The sequence below is a fragment of the Galendromus occidentalis genome, unplaced genomic scaffold, assembly GCF_000255335.2.
Source record: "Galendromus occidentalis unplaced genomic scaffold, Mocc_1.1 scf7180000077086, whole genome shotgun sequence".
In the NCBI taxonomy this organism is placed as follows: Eukaryota; Metazoa; Arthropoda; class Arachnida; order Mesostigmata; family Phytoseiidae; genus Galendromus; species Galendromus occidentalis.
In genome coordinates, this window is record NW_003805074.1 from 44,900 (window position 1) to 61,289 (window position 16,390).

Consider the following 16,390-nt stretch of genomic DNA (forward strand, 5'->3'; position numbering starts at 1 on the left):
GATCCGCAAAGACCCGATCCGCCTTTCAGACGGATAGTCGAACAGCTCCAGCGACTGCTTGTACGATGGCTAGAGCTTGTCGACGGGTATTTCAATAATTGAAAACGTCGACTGGAGAGGGAACAAGCGGGACTTCCTTGAAAGGCGTGAAAAAACGATCACCGAGTGGAATGGAAGAATGAAAAAAGTATTATGTTTTACAATTGGGCTCATGTGATATTTGAGGAGGGCGACCCGAATTATCCGAGTTACCCATTCACATCCATCGATAAAATTAGATTGGGATAGAAGCACACACTGTCTCGAGAGATCATCGCAGAACACATAATATTGTGATAGTGATGATGCTTTCTATGTACATTCGCTGGATTCAACAGAGGAGTATTTTCAATGAATTACTGTTTCATTCCAGAATGGCCGATGTGCGTTCTTCGATAGTGGCTGCTTCTAGATCGCGTGCCGGCTGGCTTCAGGATATTTCTGCTAATTCTTCAAGCACGGCTCCCACACAGTCAAGCGCTCCTTTAAGCTCATCTCCGAAGCAGCAGCAACAGCAACTCAACGGATCCAACATGGTTCATCCCCCACCCAAGAAGCTAGGCTCTAAAGTTAGCTCGATCGCAAGCTTATTTCAGCAACAGGTGAGACGCTGCTTTGCGTGACATCGGTTTAGATTAACGCGGCGCCGAAGGGCATCACTGTTCCACTCGAGAGCGCTCGCTCGCGAGAAATTATATTGATTTATTTCCGTAGTATAATCTACAATAGCTGTACGCCGAGAGTTTTCCGATGGAAGAACGTCCCCAATAGGTTAGGGTTCATCGACTCATTGAAATCTCAAAGAGCTCCAACCTCATTCTTCCTTATCGAAGTATCGCTGCGAACCGCGTGGCACGCGAAGACTAACTTATCATCTATGGTTACTAAGGGAAGGGTGAACAAGTCGTTGACAGGCAAGGGGGCTCTTCTTCCGAATTAAGAATTATCCGGCCGGGGAATTTTTCCTTGGGCTTCCTTTCTCGTGGCCCATTCTCCTTGACAGAGCCCGGGGCCTGGGCCGCCTCGTGTTCGAGCTGCGGAAACTTGCCCGCCGCTCCGGATTTCATTTATTGGTATTATTACCAGAACCTGTCGCGCACGGCAGGTCCAGGAGGCTTGCGGTCCAGGACTCGAGCTTTCGAAGTCAGAAATGGAGAGCCGAGCCTTCCCCTCGAGTGACTAGCTCCTACGAATTTGGAGCTAATGTGCTCTGATGGAGGTCATGATACTCCCTGCGTGCTCGCATCCCGGAACGGTACGAGGCCCTGCGGGGCCCGAATAGAGCTCTAATCTGGGGCGATTCTCTTCAGCGTCCCCCACGGTCGAATTTCCCTGGGAAAATACGCTCGGAGTAAGAACCAAGCAGAGGGGCAATCATCAGAGAATGAGGGAGAACGTTGAGCGAACATCTGACCGCATTCCGGATGGGGAATTAATTGTAATGGTGGTGTTGCCAGCGAAGGATGCGATGAGATACTTTTGCAGCATCGCCCCAGACACTACGCACGATGCGTCCTGTCGATATCGGCGGTGGCGGTCAGGTATTCCCGCTGGATTGCGGACCACCTTCTTATTCTCAGAACTTCACGGAGACGCGGGGAGCCATGGGAGTTTTCGGAATTTTTCAACCCGTGGGAAGCTCTTGAGAAACATTCGACGTTGTTTCAAGCTGAAAAATGATCAGGAACGGAAGTAGCATACGGAAAGAAGACGGACACACGAAAATTGAGTAATATATTCTTACTCTCCCGAGAAATTCCGGGTTCGATTGAAGGAGGGGCTCCCGACAACTTGACGGAAGCTCAGGACAAGAGACAGTGCGGAGGTGGTCAACTCTTCAATCGATGAACTTGATCCTTCTTCTCCTCTCTTCGGGAACACGGGTACCTTAGTCCTGCCGTGTCGGAGTCTTCGGGGCTGAATGAGCCTCAAGGTCTTTGCGAGGGCCAAAGCGCGGAGCTCCGTTTGTTTTGGCCAAGGAAAGAGTTCAGGGGAAGTTTTGAATCGATCAAGGAAGTTTGGCGTCGAGAATAGTTAATCATGTCTTTTCTTGCTCCTTGCATTCCTCGCTTCGGAGAGCACATCAACTCGTTGAAACAGAAAAAATTCTTGCGAGGCCCGCGAGCCTTCGGCGCTCAAATGCGTCCTTCCAAGGGTTCGTGTCCGAGGCCCCTGTCTTATACCGGGACGTGCTCCAAATAATCCGGAGGAAGGATAGCTGCGGCGCGTCCTCGGAGTTTGAGCTCGGATCCGTTGGGCCGGCCTAGAGTCGTAGGTCGGACGACGACTTGCGCTCCGATGAGTTTGAGCGCGGAGTTGCCTGTCTTATTTCGGAAATGGCTACCGCTGCCTCCTTCCGTAAGAGGTTGAGTAGTTTCGAAGCATACGATATCCTGGAGGAATCGATTTTTGATCCTGGACAGGGAAGGGGGCAAGGAGCCCCCGATGATTGAAAGAACCTCATTGATACCCCTGACTAACGCAATAATTGTGGAATGTCTTTCTGAGAGGGGAAAGATCACTCGTGACTCGTGAGGCATTCTTGTACCGCAGCCTCCTCGCAAATCTTTCACCCATCTTTCGGGTTTTTTCAGGCAGCTCAAGTCAGTGAGAAGAGCTCCTCGGTACATCGAGGTTGGCACCCGACGCCTAATTTGACGTCATAAAATTTTCGGTCGCGTGCGAAACTTTCCTCGATGGCACGTTCTGGTTTTCATTGAGCTAAAGCCCCGTGGAGATGAATTCTTGACGTGGCGTCGCTGTGCAGGGCTGCGCCGACACGACCATTATACAAAGTCGGCCGAGTTACGGAAAGAGGCTCTCAGAGGAAGCTTTTCATTAAGCCTGTTTGCGTTGCCTTCACGGCTCTCCGTAGTCGTGCCGTGCTGACAACGACTCTTGCTAACCGCTGCGGCACTAGAGGCAACAGCAGCAGCACCACCAGAGGAAGCATGTCATCCATTTTTCTCTATGAGGGGCACAATTTTCTTCCTATCCGAGGTATGCGAGCATTCACATCGCACATCGCCCGTTGGAGGGTCCGACAAGACAGGCTCCCCCGAAATCTCCTCGAGGAGAGGAATAACACACTCCCCAATCACCCACAACCGGGTCGCGAGCTGAATGTGCGACATCTCCGACGTCGTTCTCCGTAAACGACTCGTGTCGAGACTCAGTCAGATCCATTGCCGGCCTATCGCGGTATAATTTGATTCCGCTATTCCAAAGACAGCTCTGCGCCCTGCGTTATACCCCCAATCCGGCTGAATTTGTCACTCTCTCGTTCGCACTTAATCGTTCTCCATGCGAACTGTTCATCTGTCGCCAGACCATGAAGAGCGGACTCATCAGTCGGCATCTGTGACCTGCCCTCGATGCAATTGCCCTCTTGGGAAAAAATGGGGCGCTGCCAAGACTTTATTTAAACAAACGCGGGGTGCTAGCATTGGCGGTTGGCTCACTTGTTCGGTCGCTTGTTCGTTCGTTCGTTTGGTCGTCCCTTCATTCGCTCGCTTTGCCAACACGCCGAGGGCGTTTCTTAGTCAGAGGTGTGAAAAAAAAACTTCAAGCCCTCGAAATAGAGGAACGTTACGCAAAGCTCGTTCGAACCGACGTGCTAAAAATAAGGATCCGTGAACCCAGATTCGATCCGACGAGATGCTCATGTTCGGGTCGAGTTACCGACAAACTCAAAAATGAGTCGCCCTCTCCTCGAACGAAGCGTCGGCCACTATCGTAACCGGGGGGTCTTTCTACTCCATGTATTGACGAAAGTGTCTATGAAAATCTTGGCGCCCAACGAATGCTTTCTTTTCGCCGCAAGGGCTCCCCGTGCGTGACACGGTGAATTACCACCAACGCGACGTCATCCGTGGGAAAGAGAATCTCAGTCAGAATTTTTTTTCAACATATTTTCCATTTTGTGTCGCCTATAGGTCAAGCAGCTGCGTTTGGGTGAGTCTCCCTCATCAGAGACAATAGCAAATCGTCGCAGCGATGAGTTCCAGCAAGCCTGGGATATTCGCCTGGAGGGAATATGATTTCCGGAGCGTTGACGTTTCGACGTTCCTGTCGTTCCATGGAAATAAGTCAGGTGCCTTGACCGCATTTGACTTTCCTAATTGATCAGTGGGTCTTGCCGAGCTCTTCTCTGCGGGCAGAGAGACAACCCGTTGTCGTAGTTATCAGGAAGAACGGTCGATGCTCCGAGCAAATTAGTTAGAAAAGAGTTCGTCTGTAGGTCTGTAAGGGTGGAGCGACCCTAAGCGGAGGGCAGCAATCATCGACAGCTTCGCTGTATTATGTATGTGTCGGCCACGAGGCATTTCCAAATTGACCTCATCAATAACCATTGACGATGTGGAGAGTTCAACTTTCGACTCATTAACTTTCCTGAGTTTCTTATTTCGAGCTCTCGAGCAGAGGGGCGACTGTATTGGACATCCTGCACGGATAGATGATTCCGAAACAAAGTTTTCTAGTCACCTAGTTTTCCGTGGGCTCGCAGAATGTGGACCCACGCCACGGGAATCTCCGATATGGGAGCAGCCAATCTTGTTCAGCTTGGCGACAAGCAATTCTGGAGACTAATGAATTTGGATCGCCGATTGCTAGAAAGCGCAATGTTTTGTCTGATGGCTGACTGAGTGGAGTTTGAACTCGCGATGGCTCGACTGATGGCTCATCTATTCGAGTGACAGGACCATATATATAATATATGGTTGTATTATTAATATTATCATGTCATTCGACTATAATCGAGTGGATCGCTCCGCTGCCTCTCAGTCTGTAAGTCACGCACCCTCTCACTCCTTGACGCTCCGTAAAGCGGGCCGTCTACTCATCCGTGCCGCTTGCACTCGAAAACAATCGAAAGGCGCATGAAGAAAGCGATCATCCGAGCAGAGAGGGAAACGCGCCCACGGCCGAGCGATAAAATATCTCGCCGTCCATCTCGCTCTGCGTGAATATGAATTAATCCAATTAACAGCAGGGAGAGATGATGACTGATTCCATGGCTGGTGATTGCCCTCGTGCTCTGATCGGCTTGTTGATGTGATTGATTGAGAATCGATCAGGAGCTCTGCCTCGGGTGACCTTTTTTCAAAAACTGGGCCAGTTTCGAGCAGTGTCCCGCTCGACTTTCAAAATGGCAACTTTCCCGCAGGCCGGCGCGTCCACGATTATTAGCTTGGTTCGCATGACTTACATCCGGCACCGGAAGACGTTCGTGCTCAAAGTCCTTGTCGTAATTTGCCGCGTTGTTCAACTCCAGCGTCTGAGGCATCGATGGTGCTTGACAATTACAATATGGTACAGACCATTCATCCGTCACCGCGCTGCTCTGGGCCATGTTGACTTTCGCTCCTGAATCACTCTGCGTCCCGTCTCCGACATCAGTTTGCTGAGCAATGCCGGTACTATGACGCGAATCGACATGCCGAAATCTAGTCGCAGATTTAAATCGCAAGAGATCGGTGAGCTCCAAAAGGCTCAGATCATCCTCGGTCATCGCGGTGAGGTTTCGGCGTGATGATAAGCTAAAGGCGATTGACATGAAACAGACATTATGTGGCGTTTTTCGTGGAGCTCGATTGACTTCACGACATCCCCTGTGAGCGAGCAGGATCTTGAACAATTTGGTGCAGAAGATTGGCAACACGGTCGGAACTGAGTCGGGCTCGAACCGCTCAGGGCTCAATCAGGCCTGACGGAACTTCGCCGAAAACAGAGCGAATTACGCTAACTCCCATCAAGTTCAAACTCTTGATAGCGGGACCTACCTATTCGCGAGGAACGCGACGCAACGTGAATTTCACTGCGCTTGAACAAGCCTGATCGTCACGATTTTGGAGCGAATAACGAATCAACGAGCTTCATCGAATCGATTGATTGCGGTAACCTTGGGCGAAGCTTCGCAGAGCCTGGAGCTCGGAAACTGGGTGCCGATAAACTAATAAATGAATAAAGCAACGCAACAAATGGAGGAAAAAGTTCGTTCATTCGCGCGAGGGTTTCATGCCTTGACATTCGACGCAGCCCGAGCAGCAACGTTTCCGAGAACTCGAACGCTTTCCCCCTATTCGTCATGTCCTCACGGCGGCCTCGCGAACGTCTGCGAGCGTCTGGGTCGCTCCATATATACCTTTTGTTTGACGTTGTTGAGTCACGATATGGATGTTGAGATCTGAGCGGAGTCCCGCTGGAGGGGCGTCTTCAAAAAACGCTCCGCATTCAATAATGATGAGCAACTCTCCATGGGATATCTGTGAATGGCGGCCTTGCTCCGCCAGTCAGTCTGGGAAACAAGCTGTGTCCGAGTAGCGCGGAGTCCGCATCTGCCGTGAACTGTGCCACTGCCGAGGAGGTTCCTCTGAGGGTGATCGTCAAGGGAGCAACGTTCAAAACGCGCATATGATTTCGGAACACTCGGAGCATTAAGCCTTGTTGGAGGGCTCGAGTGGCACCGAGCTCTGCGGTGCTAGATTCCGCGATCGACCGACCGAGTGATACAACGACTTTGTCTGTTCTCTGTGATCTCCGTAATCCTTCCACACTGATTGCAGTCCGGGTGCTCGTGTTCTCGATAGGATATCGTTTCCCATGGATCTATGGGACTCCGTGATGTTCTTCGGCACGACGAAGCCCATGGTGACGATTAAATATTGGGTCGGTATGGGGTTCTATCTTCTCATTAATTAATATAGGTAATATGTGAAGTCGTTGGATCCCTGGGGAGCTGCGGAGCTCCTCGCGAACATGTAGAGATCCCTCCCCTCCCCCCAGAGGGCTCATTGAATCAGAGGATCTCGACATGTCGTCGGAAGAGACTCGAGTTGTGGTTTTGCGATCTTAGATTACGACCGTCTGGCAAAGCACCGGACGGTTCTCTATTAATCTGATCATGCAAAGCGAAGGCATCTCAATCCTAGCCAGATCACTAAGGGACATCCTGAGGTCCTGAGCTCACGAGTCCTTCGTACATCGGTCGCCGACAGTCCTCATCGGTGCCTGCTCCGCCGGACACCCGAGGCAGGGGGGTCCTTGACGGAACTCATCGACGCTTTCGCCCCGCCCACAATATTTGGTTTCCCTTTCTCCAAGACAACAGAGTTTGTCCTCATCGCGGAGGCGGTATTCCTGTCGCGGGGCAGAGCTACGAGCGGATCGACTCGATTTTCGAGAGCGCTCCCCGAGTGATCCAGGGCAATGCCATCCGACGCGCTCTCTGCTCGACCAGATGGTGTCTTTGATAATAGGAACACAGTGACCTGCTCTATGAAATGACATGTCCGTCGTTTTCCCGACAAAGATACCTCAGATAGGGATCGCCGGGCGCTTATCGTTGGTCATTCTTGACAATGCCAGGGGACGCGTTCTCTCTGGAGATGGCAGGTTATCCGATCCATCGATGAGGGATCCTTGGATGCCGATTGGGGTTTCAGCCCTCGGAATGATTATTCTGTCAAGCTGGAAAAAATTATCCGTAGGGAAGTTATCTGGAAAGAGCATATATCCGATATCTAATCGCTCTTATGGGCATCTTTCCCTGCTCTTGTCAATCACGGGCGGACGAAGAATGAATATGGATTCTCTCCTCGATTTTCAGGGTCAGGCAACACAGGCTATAACTCCAGAAAAAGCTAAATCTTCAACTCGGAACGAGAAGGTCCTGGACAACTCGGTGACAACGCCTCTGAAAGATACGAGTCCGTTCGGTCACCGAACGAAGCAGGGTACTTCTGCACAGAACGGCCACGGGACTCCGCCCAGAGGAAGTCATCCTAACGGAGGAGGAGGAGAAAGTCCTCTTTCTAGGAGTGACAGCCATGTCTCGAGGTTCCAGGTGGGTCCCTTTTCCCTGACCAGGCGAAAGTTCAAAATTAATTCCGTCAAATATAGGATCAGATCAGCCCGTACTGTCCATTCGACTGAGTAAGAGCTAGGGCGATTGCTAAGCTTCCTTCATCGACATTGTTTTCCAGGATGCTCGCGCGATGTTTGCCAAGCTCGAAAGCGAGCAGAAACGATCTCCTTGCTTTGACCGGTCACTTTCGACGTCAAACTCGAGGCCGGCGTCCGGAAGGACCACTCCCGAGGATTTTCTGGAACGCCAGACCTTTAAGGAGTCTCTAGCGCTCCAGAAGTCTCAATCCGAAGATAAAAACTCCGGTAGTAAAACCAGCGGATCATCGCATCCCAGCAAGAAACCGCCCTTGCCGAGCAAACCCAAGTCTCTGCTTCAAGATAATAGTAAGTTTCTCGGGGAAATCGAGACGGAATATTCCTTCGGGACATCTCTGTAGAGGAGAATTACGGAAGGGAGAGGGTCGACGCACGGACGAGTGAACTAAAGCAGACGCTCAAAATTCTCAAAAGTTTTCCATCCCTCACGGGAAGAACGAAACTCGATTTCCAAATGAATCGCAATCACCGCGGCGAGCCGAGCTAATTCGGCGATATTGGGTCACATCGGTTCTCTCTGCTCGCATCATCGAGTCCCTTAAAATCTGCAGGGCTCGTTGTTTCTCTCTCGTTTGGCGGCATACCTTCCTCTCATAGAACTATTGATCCGATGTTCCGCCTGACAATGGTTCACTCTCGGCGGATTCTCTTCTCCGCTGAATTTGACGGCAGGCAATCGCCTCCGTGATCAATTCTGAACTCGTCTCCGGAGCAAACATCTACTGAACTCACTTGGGCACGACGCTCGATGCCGGCACGGAAAGCGTCTCCGCGCTGTCATATGCTCGCCAATAGCTCTCGAGATGCGACGGCTTCTCGTCTCGGTTGACACGACGAGCCTAAGCCGAAGTTTAGGAGCGCTCGTGGCCTTTCCCATGCTGCTCACACCGGAATCCGAGAAATCCCCGTCCGTGAGGGGTTTTCTGTGAGGTGGAATGCCTTCGCCACGTGACCTGTGAATGAGACCGCTACCGAGCGAGCGCCGCGAATTTGACAGTGAAGTGCAGAAATCTGGTGACAGCAGAACGAAAACAATTTTGTGGAAGAGCCTTGAGTTAAAGCGTCGCTGCCGTCGCAGGGAGACGTCTTTGCCGTCACGAATGCTTCCCCATTTGAATCGCTAAGTTGTGTCGGAAATTTCTCCGCCGATTCTGTGTCGTAACATTCGTGCCGCAGCAATCGAATCCCCTCGATTCTCGCGGATCAGCCGCGGAGTCGGCTTTAGGAATTTTGTTCCTCGGCATCAGACCCATAGCTCTTTGCTGTTTTCACGATGACGTTCGTTCGAGATTTCTTCCTCAAAATCAGGGAATTCAGTGAGTAATCGAAAACCCGTCCGAGAGCAGCGCCATCGGAACCTTAGGGCAGTCTGCAGACGAATTCGGGACTTGGACCAATCAAGCGCTGGAATTCAGTGGATTCGATTCGACCGGGAGCTAATAATAATTGATCTCTTCCCTATAGGTCCTTTATATTCACGGCTGCAACAAGTCCAAGCGGCTCAACAGAACGGCGCGCTTCACGCGGACGGAAATCGGAGACCTCCCGAGCACCAGATGGGCCCCGATGCCGAGACCGGTTCCCAGCCAGAGTCGCTTACGTCCTCGGACATCAATCCTCAAAGACTCGACTCCGGTTTTACCTCGATCGAAGACGAACTCGACGATGTGAGCGGCCGGTCGCCCCAGGAAGGTCGGAGGAGAGAGATCGACAAAGCCAATCCGCCAAGCATCATCGAACGGGTGAGGGGTCGTTTTCGGGATTATTTCCGAATCTTATAATTAGACGGCATTGAACGATGAGCGGAAAATGCCTCGGATAGATTCCAATCGTTGATACGGGAAGGGAATCAGCGACCTCGTCCTAATCCGTGGACCGGAGTGGGGTTTCCGATGGGCGACCCAATGGTGTCAGACCGTACGTTGACGAGTGGTAACATGCAAACGGAAATGTAGGTGTCGCCGTTTGGCCATGTTCAGGACTAAGTCATTGAACGATTGAGATCACGAGTCGAGAATAAGCCACCAGCAGACGTCCAGGCAACGCTTTACGCTGCGTAGAGCTCGATGTAGTCGTGGATTCAATCAACGCGGAATCAATTTCCACGTTGCCACTGCATGCGAGTCGTCGTATCGACGCCGCTCACCCTGTTGATAATCGATTTGGATGATCAATTCTCCATAAAAGTTCGAACCTTCTAAACCTCATCCGCTGAGTTTCGGGCTACGTTTCCCGGATTGATGGACGCGAGTAATTACGGAATGCATATCTCATCTGGGGATTTTCATGAAATACTCCACCAGACACCAGAGTAGGAGCGGAAATAATCTATTTGCCACGATCCCAAAGCTCGATACCGATCCGGATAAAACAATCGAGTCAATTGTTCACAGCTCGACCTCCGGAACGAACCGCTCAAATCAGATCAATTGAGTCCGGTGACGGAGGTATCCACAGCCGAACAATCATCGGAAAACTCAGTGAGCATACGTCAATCGGTACGGGATGGCGTTCAACACGCGGAAGAGATTCATATCTCGTCCAGTGATAACAGTTCGAGCCAGGCCGACGAGAAAACGCTGGAAGGTCAGTTCGTGTTCGGTGGTGTGATTATTATGTACGAGCCGCTTTATTTTATGCCTTCTGCTGACGCGCCAAGAGAAGATAGGAGAAAGTCGGCGAGCAGCTGATTCCGAGGTGGAGCGCTGGCGCCGCGTCCACGTTTTAGGCACCTGATCGATGTACAGTTGTCACCGGTTAAGGGATGGAGTTGAAGATTTGATTCGAAGTGATGAAGTGTGATAGGCAAATGATGAGGGTGATTGTCTGAATGATCTGATTGTGGAATGATCGCGCACAGAATTGCATTCGGATCAATGTGATATGACAACGCTCGGAACTTCGAGCCAAGCGACGGAGATCACTGAGCCCGAGAGGAAACATCTTCCGCCGACTGACAGTGGTAGGTTCACTTCGCGGTCGGGGCTCGAAGCCTATCGTCCTCGGTCCAGAAACGTGCATGATTGTTGTACCCTCGAGAGGAATGTGTGACTGATTGAGTTCGAGTGTGCACCTGAAGCCTAAATGACATGAATCTTCCGAATAATCCACCTCCAGCTGTATGAGAATGTCGACGATTGATGCTGATTCAATCGCCGATTTCACGGCTACTCCGGCCGGGGTCGGAGACTCTTCGACGCTTTTCGGAATCAACCCCTACCTTGAAGGCCTTTCTTCAATTCCCGTTTGAATTAGTTGAACTGGGAAGCGCTCCTTCCCCTCTTCCCGAGAATCATGAGTTCGCTCGCTCTCTACGGGGATCTCCAGAAAGAGGAGAAGGCTAAACGAGTTTCATCTCTATTCAGGCAAGGGAGGATCATCGAGTGACTCCACTTTGCGAGAAGAAGCCAAAGACGGCGATGCAGGAGGTGCGGGCGATTCCCTGGCTGAATTCATGACCAAAGATGAACATGATCGGTTGCTCCTTAACAGCAGGTTCGTAGTCGATCTCATCACCATGTCCGATCTAATCTCAGGGCTCTATCGGAATGCGGGGAAAATCATGGTCTGCCGAAGGTGTCATCCGAATCCATGGGACGAAGTTTGTCATCGTTCCTCGTGGCCTCGAAAACGAAAGTTGATCGAGGCTTTCTTGTCGATTCCGTTTGAGGAACCGCACCCTCTATTTACAACGCGATAGGACATTCGGCGGAATTTGTCATCGGTTCCACGCCTCTGGCAAAGCATGATTATCACTCTCGACCTCCCCGATTTGTTTCGAGCGTCGGAATTTATCGATGCGGTATTCCCGCGACTAGTTCGAGACTGGACACATCAAAACGTTCGTATTTTTCCGCAGTGGCCCGATCAACAACGCTGCTCGTCAACGAGCCGCAGAGGATCTCGAAGAAGACGAAGAGATTCTCACCGACGAACAGGCCAAGGAAGTGTGCCAAATCCTCAAAGACAACTCGTTCGAGAAGAACGAACAGCTGATCCGGGAGGAGTACGAGGAGGAGCAGAGACGACAGAACCGGCTGGCCGCTCGGGAGCAGTGGGTCACGGGGAGCATCGATGCTGAAGAGCTCGCCAGCCCCGTGACCGAGAACAATCCCATCAACAATACGTACTCTGTGGGTCTGGCGAGTCCCGCGGGCAACACGTACAACTACGACGATTCGATGGAGGAGGACGTCTTGGATCGCACGTTGCCTGCATCGCCCGAGCCCGAGTCGGTCGGTTCTCTGCACATCGACGAGGACGGTCACTACTACGTCGAGAGACCTGGTCTCGCGGAGGATCCTTTCGAAGACGACGATTTGCTTGACGAACAGCCGCCGGAAATGGTGATCATCAAGAAGGCGAGCAAGATCCGCTTTTCGGCACTACCGATACGAGTGTATCTGACGCATTCGGTGGATGAGTACGACCGAAGAAACGATGAGATCGACCCGGTCTCGGCTTCTGCGGAATACGAACTCGAAAAACGCATTGAGAAAATGGACGTTTTCTCCGTCGAGCTCATGAAGGGGCCCGAGGGCCTCGGGCTGAGCATCATCGGAATGGGTGTCGGTGCCGATGCCGGCTTGGAGAAGCTCGGCATCTTCGTCAAGACGATCACACCGAACGGTGCGGCGGCCATGGACGGCAAAATCGAAGTCAACGATCAAATCATAGAAGTCGATGGCAAGTCCCTCGTAGGGGTCACGCAAGCCTACGCGGCTTCCGTGCTCAAGAACACGTCGGGACTTGTCAGATTTCGGATCGGTCGTGAACGGGATCAGACGAACAGCGAGATCGCGGCGCTGATCGCCCAGTCGATCCAGGCTGATCGCGACAGAGAGCAGCGTATGCGAATGATGCACGGAGAATACCACGGAGATCAAGGCCACCGACACGGTTCCCCCGAGCCTATCTCGACTGGACCCTCAACACCTGAAGAGGGTGAGGATTTGCCCATCATTGGTTAGTAATCCTTGGTTCCCTATGTTACCGTTTCGCTGATTATTTATGATTATTTATGATTATCGGAGAACCTTCGTGAGAGCATTCGAATGTTCTTTATCATTATTCATTGGAATATTTTTCATCCAAGGAATCCTTTCCGATCCTCATTTCCTCCAACTGATTCCGATTTCGGCTTCCTGAGACGTTGCCACGGGACTTTCCCTGTCATCAAATTTTCTCTTGATCATATCGTCAGTAGTTGTCGGCAGACGGAGCGAATTACGAATTTTCAAAACTCCGACTTGTGGTCGCGGCTCAAATAACAACTAAACTCCGGTCCGCTCCGAGTGCCTGAAATCAACCGAGAACTTGTATTGAGATGAGTCGAAATTTGATCTTTCGTGCAGACGCTACACACGATCCTCACGGCGAGGATGGTAGTGGTACCGAGGACAACGAGGGCGGCCAAAGTCAGCTGTCCATGCGCTACAAGGAGCTGCAGTACCGCTACGCAGTGGTCGAGTCGCAGCTTCGAGCGCTCAAAGACAAGCTCGACGCTTCAGAAGAAGAGAGGACACGATTGGGTCAGCAGTTGCACATTACCCAACGCCGGTTAGAGGAGGCCCAGCGGAACCTGGAGGAAGCCAACGAAAGGTGGAATGCAGAAAACGAACTGCTCAAGGTTAGTGACCCGAATCTCTTCGACTACGATGAGGCTCGGGCTACTCCCACGTCTTCTTCGCCGTCCCTTCTCGAGCTCCTACTCGCATTGGATTCGAAACAGAAGAATCAGGTTCGTTTTGATCCACTCCGCAGGATCAACTGGACCAGAGTGAGGCGAAGTACCAGCGCCTGAGGAAGGGTCTCTCGGATCGACACGAAGATCACGTGAAGATCGACATAGAAAAAGATCAGCATTACAACCAGATTGTAAAGAATCTTAAAGATAGGGTTATCCAATTAGAAAACCTGCTAGAAACCAGTCAGAAAAATGAGGGAATGCCGATCGGTGTCCCGAAACCGAGGCAGAACCGGGCCAAGAGCCTCGATGAGTGTGAGTATCTGCACGGATAGGTAACGAAGATTCTCGGCTTGACAAATCGGGGGAACCCGCAAATACTTCCGCGGTATGTCCCATGACAGTCGCGTCGACACGACTCGCAAGAATTCTGAAATTCTTGCGAATTTCAGCGGTGATTCTTCTGAGTGATATGATCCCAGCCACGGAGTTTCTAGATTCGAGCGCGGCCCGTGCAAAGGCTGAACTTTGCAAAGGTCGTGGTATCCGACAGCCCCCAAAACATTTAAGGAAAACTCTGTCTACTGAGGAATCTCACATGATCAACTCCTCCACCGGTGAGCATAAATTATGAGGGAAAATTTCCTCGGGGAACAGGGTTTCCCGCTCGGAGAATACAGAAACGGATCGATCCCCTACTCTCGGGTATACTAAGACCGCGCGTATTTACTCGGTCTTCTGGCATGGACTAACACCCGCCGATCATAACCACTTGGCGGAATTCTGGCGTTTCTTCCGAACCTGCTCTATGGGAGTTCTCCAGAATGTTCGGGGGAAGGGGACACGGGGGTGGCGCAAACGTGTGGTTCTCATCGATCGTGTCGTTTGATTGCCCCTCCTGCTCCAAAAATGAGGGAACTACTCGATTGATTGATTTATTGTTCTTGTTCCAAGCTCATTCTTCAGAGTAACATACTCAGCACTATTAGCGGGCCAGGTAAGGGATCTTCTCGTAGACTAGCTCTTACTTAGAATGCAGCACCCTTCCCGCTGGTTCGAGCCCCGCTTCATAAACCCCACATGATCATGAATCATGGACGACCACTGATGAGATTTGATTCCGGTTATCTGCACGGCTTCCGCCCACCATGGCTTGCACCAGTCCTCCCGCACTGACGTGGGTCCTTGCATTCGGTGTCAGCTGTTTGTTAACTCACAAAGTCAAGTCCTGATGTTCGTGACAGGTCATCCTCACTGAGCACCGTGTGCATATGTGTTGCAGGTTCTGTGGAAAGCAATTCCGTTTCTTGTGACAGTCTCGATATGTCGACGGAGTCGCTGTCGATGTCCAGTGACTGTTTGTCCTCACCCGATTCACAAAAGGGTGCTCCCCTCCCTGTTTTGTCGAACAACGTCTCGACTTTCACCAATTCGTCTGTGTCACCGGTCCATCATCAGCAACAAGTGCAACAAAACCCTCACCAACAGCACCAGGGTCCACAGGGCCAACTTTTTCCCGGTCTAGTTCCCTCTGGAGGTACGCCATACTGCAATGCCTCGACTGTCTCCTGTCTCAATCAGCTCCGGAACCGGCAATGCTCGCACTTCTGCACTATGTTCTTGTGATCTCTTTCCGTGGAGCTATTCAAAACCCGTGATTGCACGATCGCATCCGCTCCCTGAAATTCGATCTCCTCTGATTCGACGCCGACGTGGCTCCGATTCTGACATCCCCCCTCCCCTCTATTTTAGGTGTTCAGCTGCTCTCTGCTCGCATGAATACATCGTCACTCCAAAGGAATGGCCACCACGCCGTCAGCCCTGCAGGAATTCACAACGGCGGCCACGGAGGCTTGCCTCCCATGTCTCCGGGCCCCGGGGTCGGCTGCTTCGATATGGGCTCTCTGCTGCACAAAGTGAACTCGAGCTCTCGGCTCGACGCCTATCAGAGGGGCGTTGTCGCTTGGAGCCCGAATCAAGTAATGCAGTGGCTGGTGGCTGTCGGCATGCAAAACCATGTTCCGGTACGTGACCCATGTCGACGTATTTTTCTCTTCGTGTCTTTTGTCGTCGATCGTCGCTTTCTGTTGAGAGCGTTTCCTCGTTTGACGAACCTCCTCCCCACAGGCATTCAGCTCCCGAGGAATCACGGGTGATCAGCTGTTGGAACTGAACAATGACAGACTGAAAGACTTCGGCATTCGCGATAGTGGCGAACGTGCTCTCCTTAAGAAAAAATTAAGGAACTCAGAAGAGAAGTTGACCGCGAGAGAAAGGCCTACCGCAAAGAGATGGAAGCCAAACGCTAAACCAAGCTGCTGCCGGGCCCCTCGAGTCGATTCGCATGCTGAGATTACAAACCTTCCTGCCGATGGACCGAACAGCTGACCGATCGAGAGAGATATCAATCGTCGGCTATTCAGAAAAGAGGTCCAAATCATCGTTTATCGAGAGCCCCCTTCTTCGCTACATTTCCGAAAGGACTCCTTGATTCAACTTTTTGGGAGAGCACGTCCGCGAGCGGACGGTGACGCGAGACCCTGGCGGAACAGAAGGAGTGTGCAGAAAGTCTGGATCGAGGATCACATCACGCCAGAGAGAAGAGAAACGACCGGCAATCAGAGGAATGAGGACTCCGAGCTGAACGAAGAGGTTCACTGCAAAGCGTGGCTGATGAAATGAGTGACGGATTGATCGACA

General features: G+C 51.6%; 1 protein-coding gene across 1 annotated transcript; it reads left to right on the forward strand.

Moving 5' to 3' along the window:
• Positions 1-572: 572 nt before the first annotated feature.
• Positions 573-15,999, forward strand: Spn (protein phosphatase 1 regulatory subunit spinophilin). The gene is given in 13 exon segments (XM_029110718.1): positions 573-641; positions 7,649-7,885; positions 8,025-8,292; positions 9,469-9,746; positions 10,398-10,590; positions 11,370-11,499; positions 11,864-12,969; positions 13,359-13,633; positions 13,768-14,005; positions 14,143-14,307; positions 15,443-15,714; positions 15,818-15,926; positions 15,929-15,999. Coding segments are annotated over 13 exon segments (3,411 nt in total).
• The last annotated feature ends 391 nt before the right edge of the window (positions 16,000-16,390 follow it).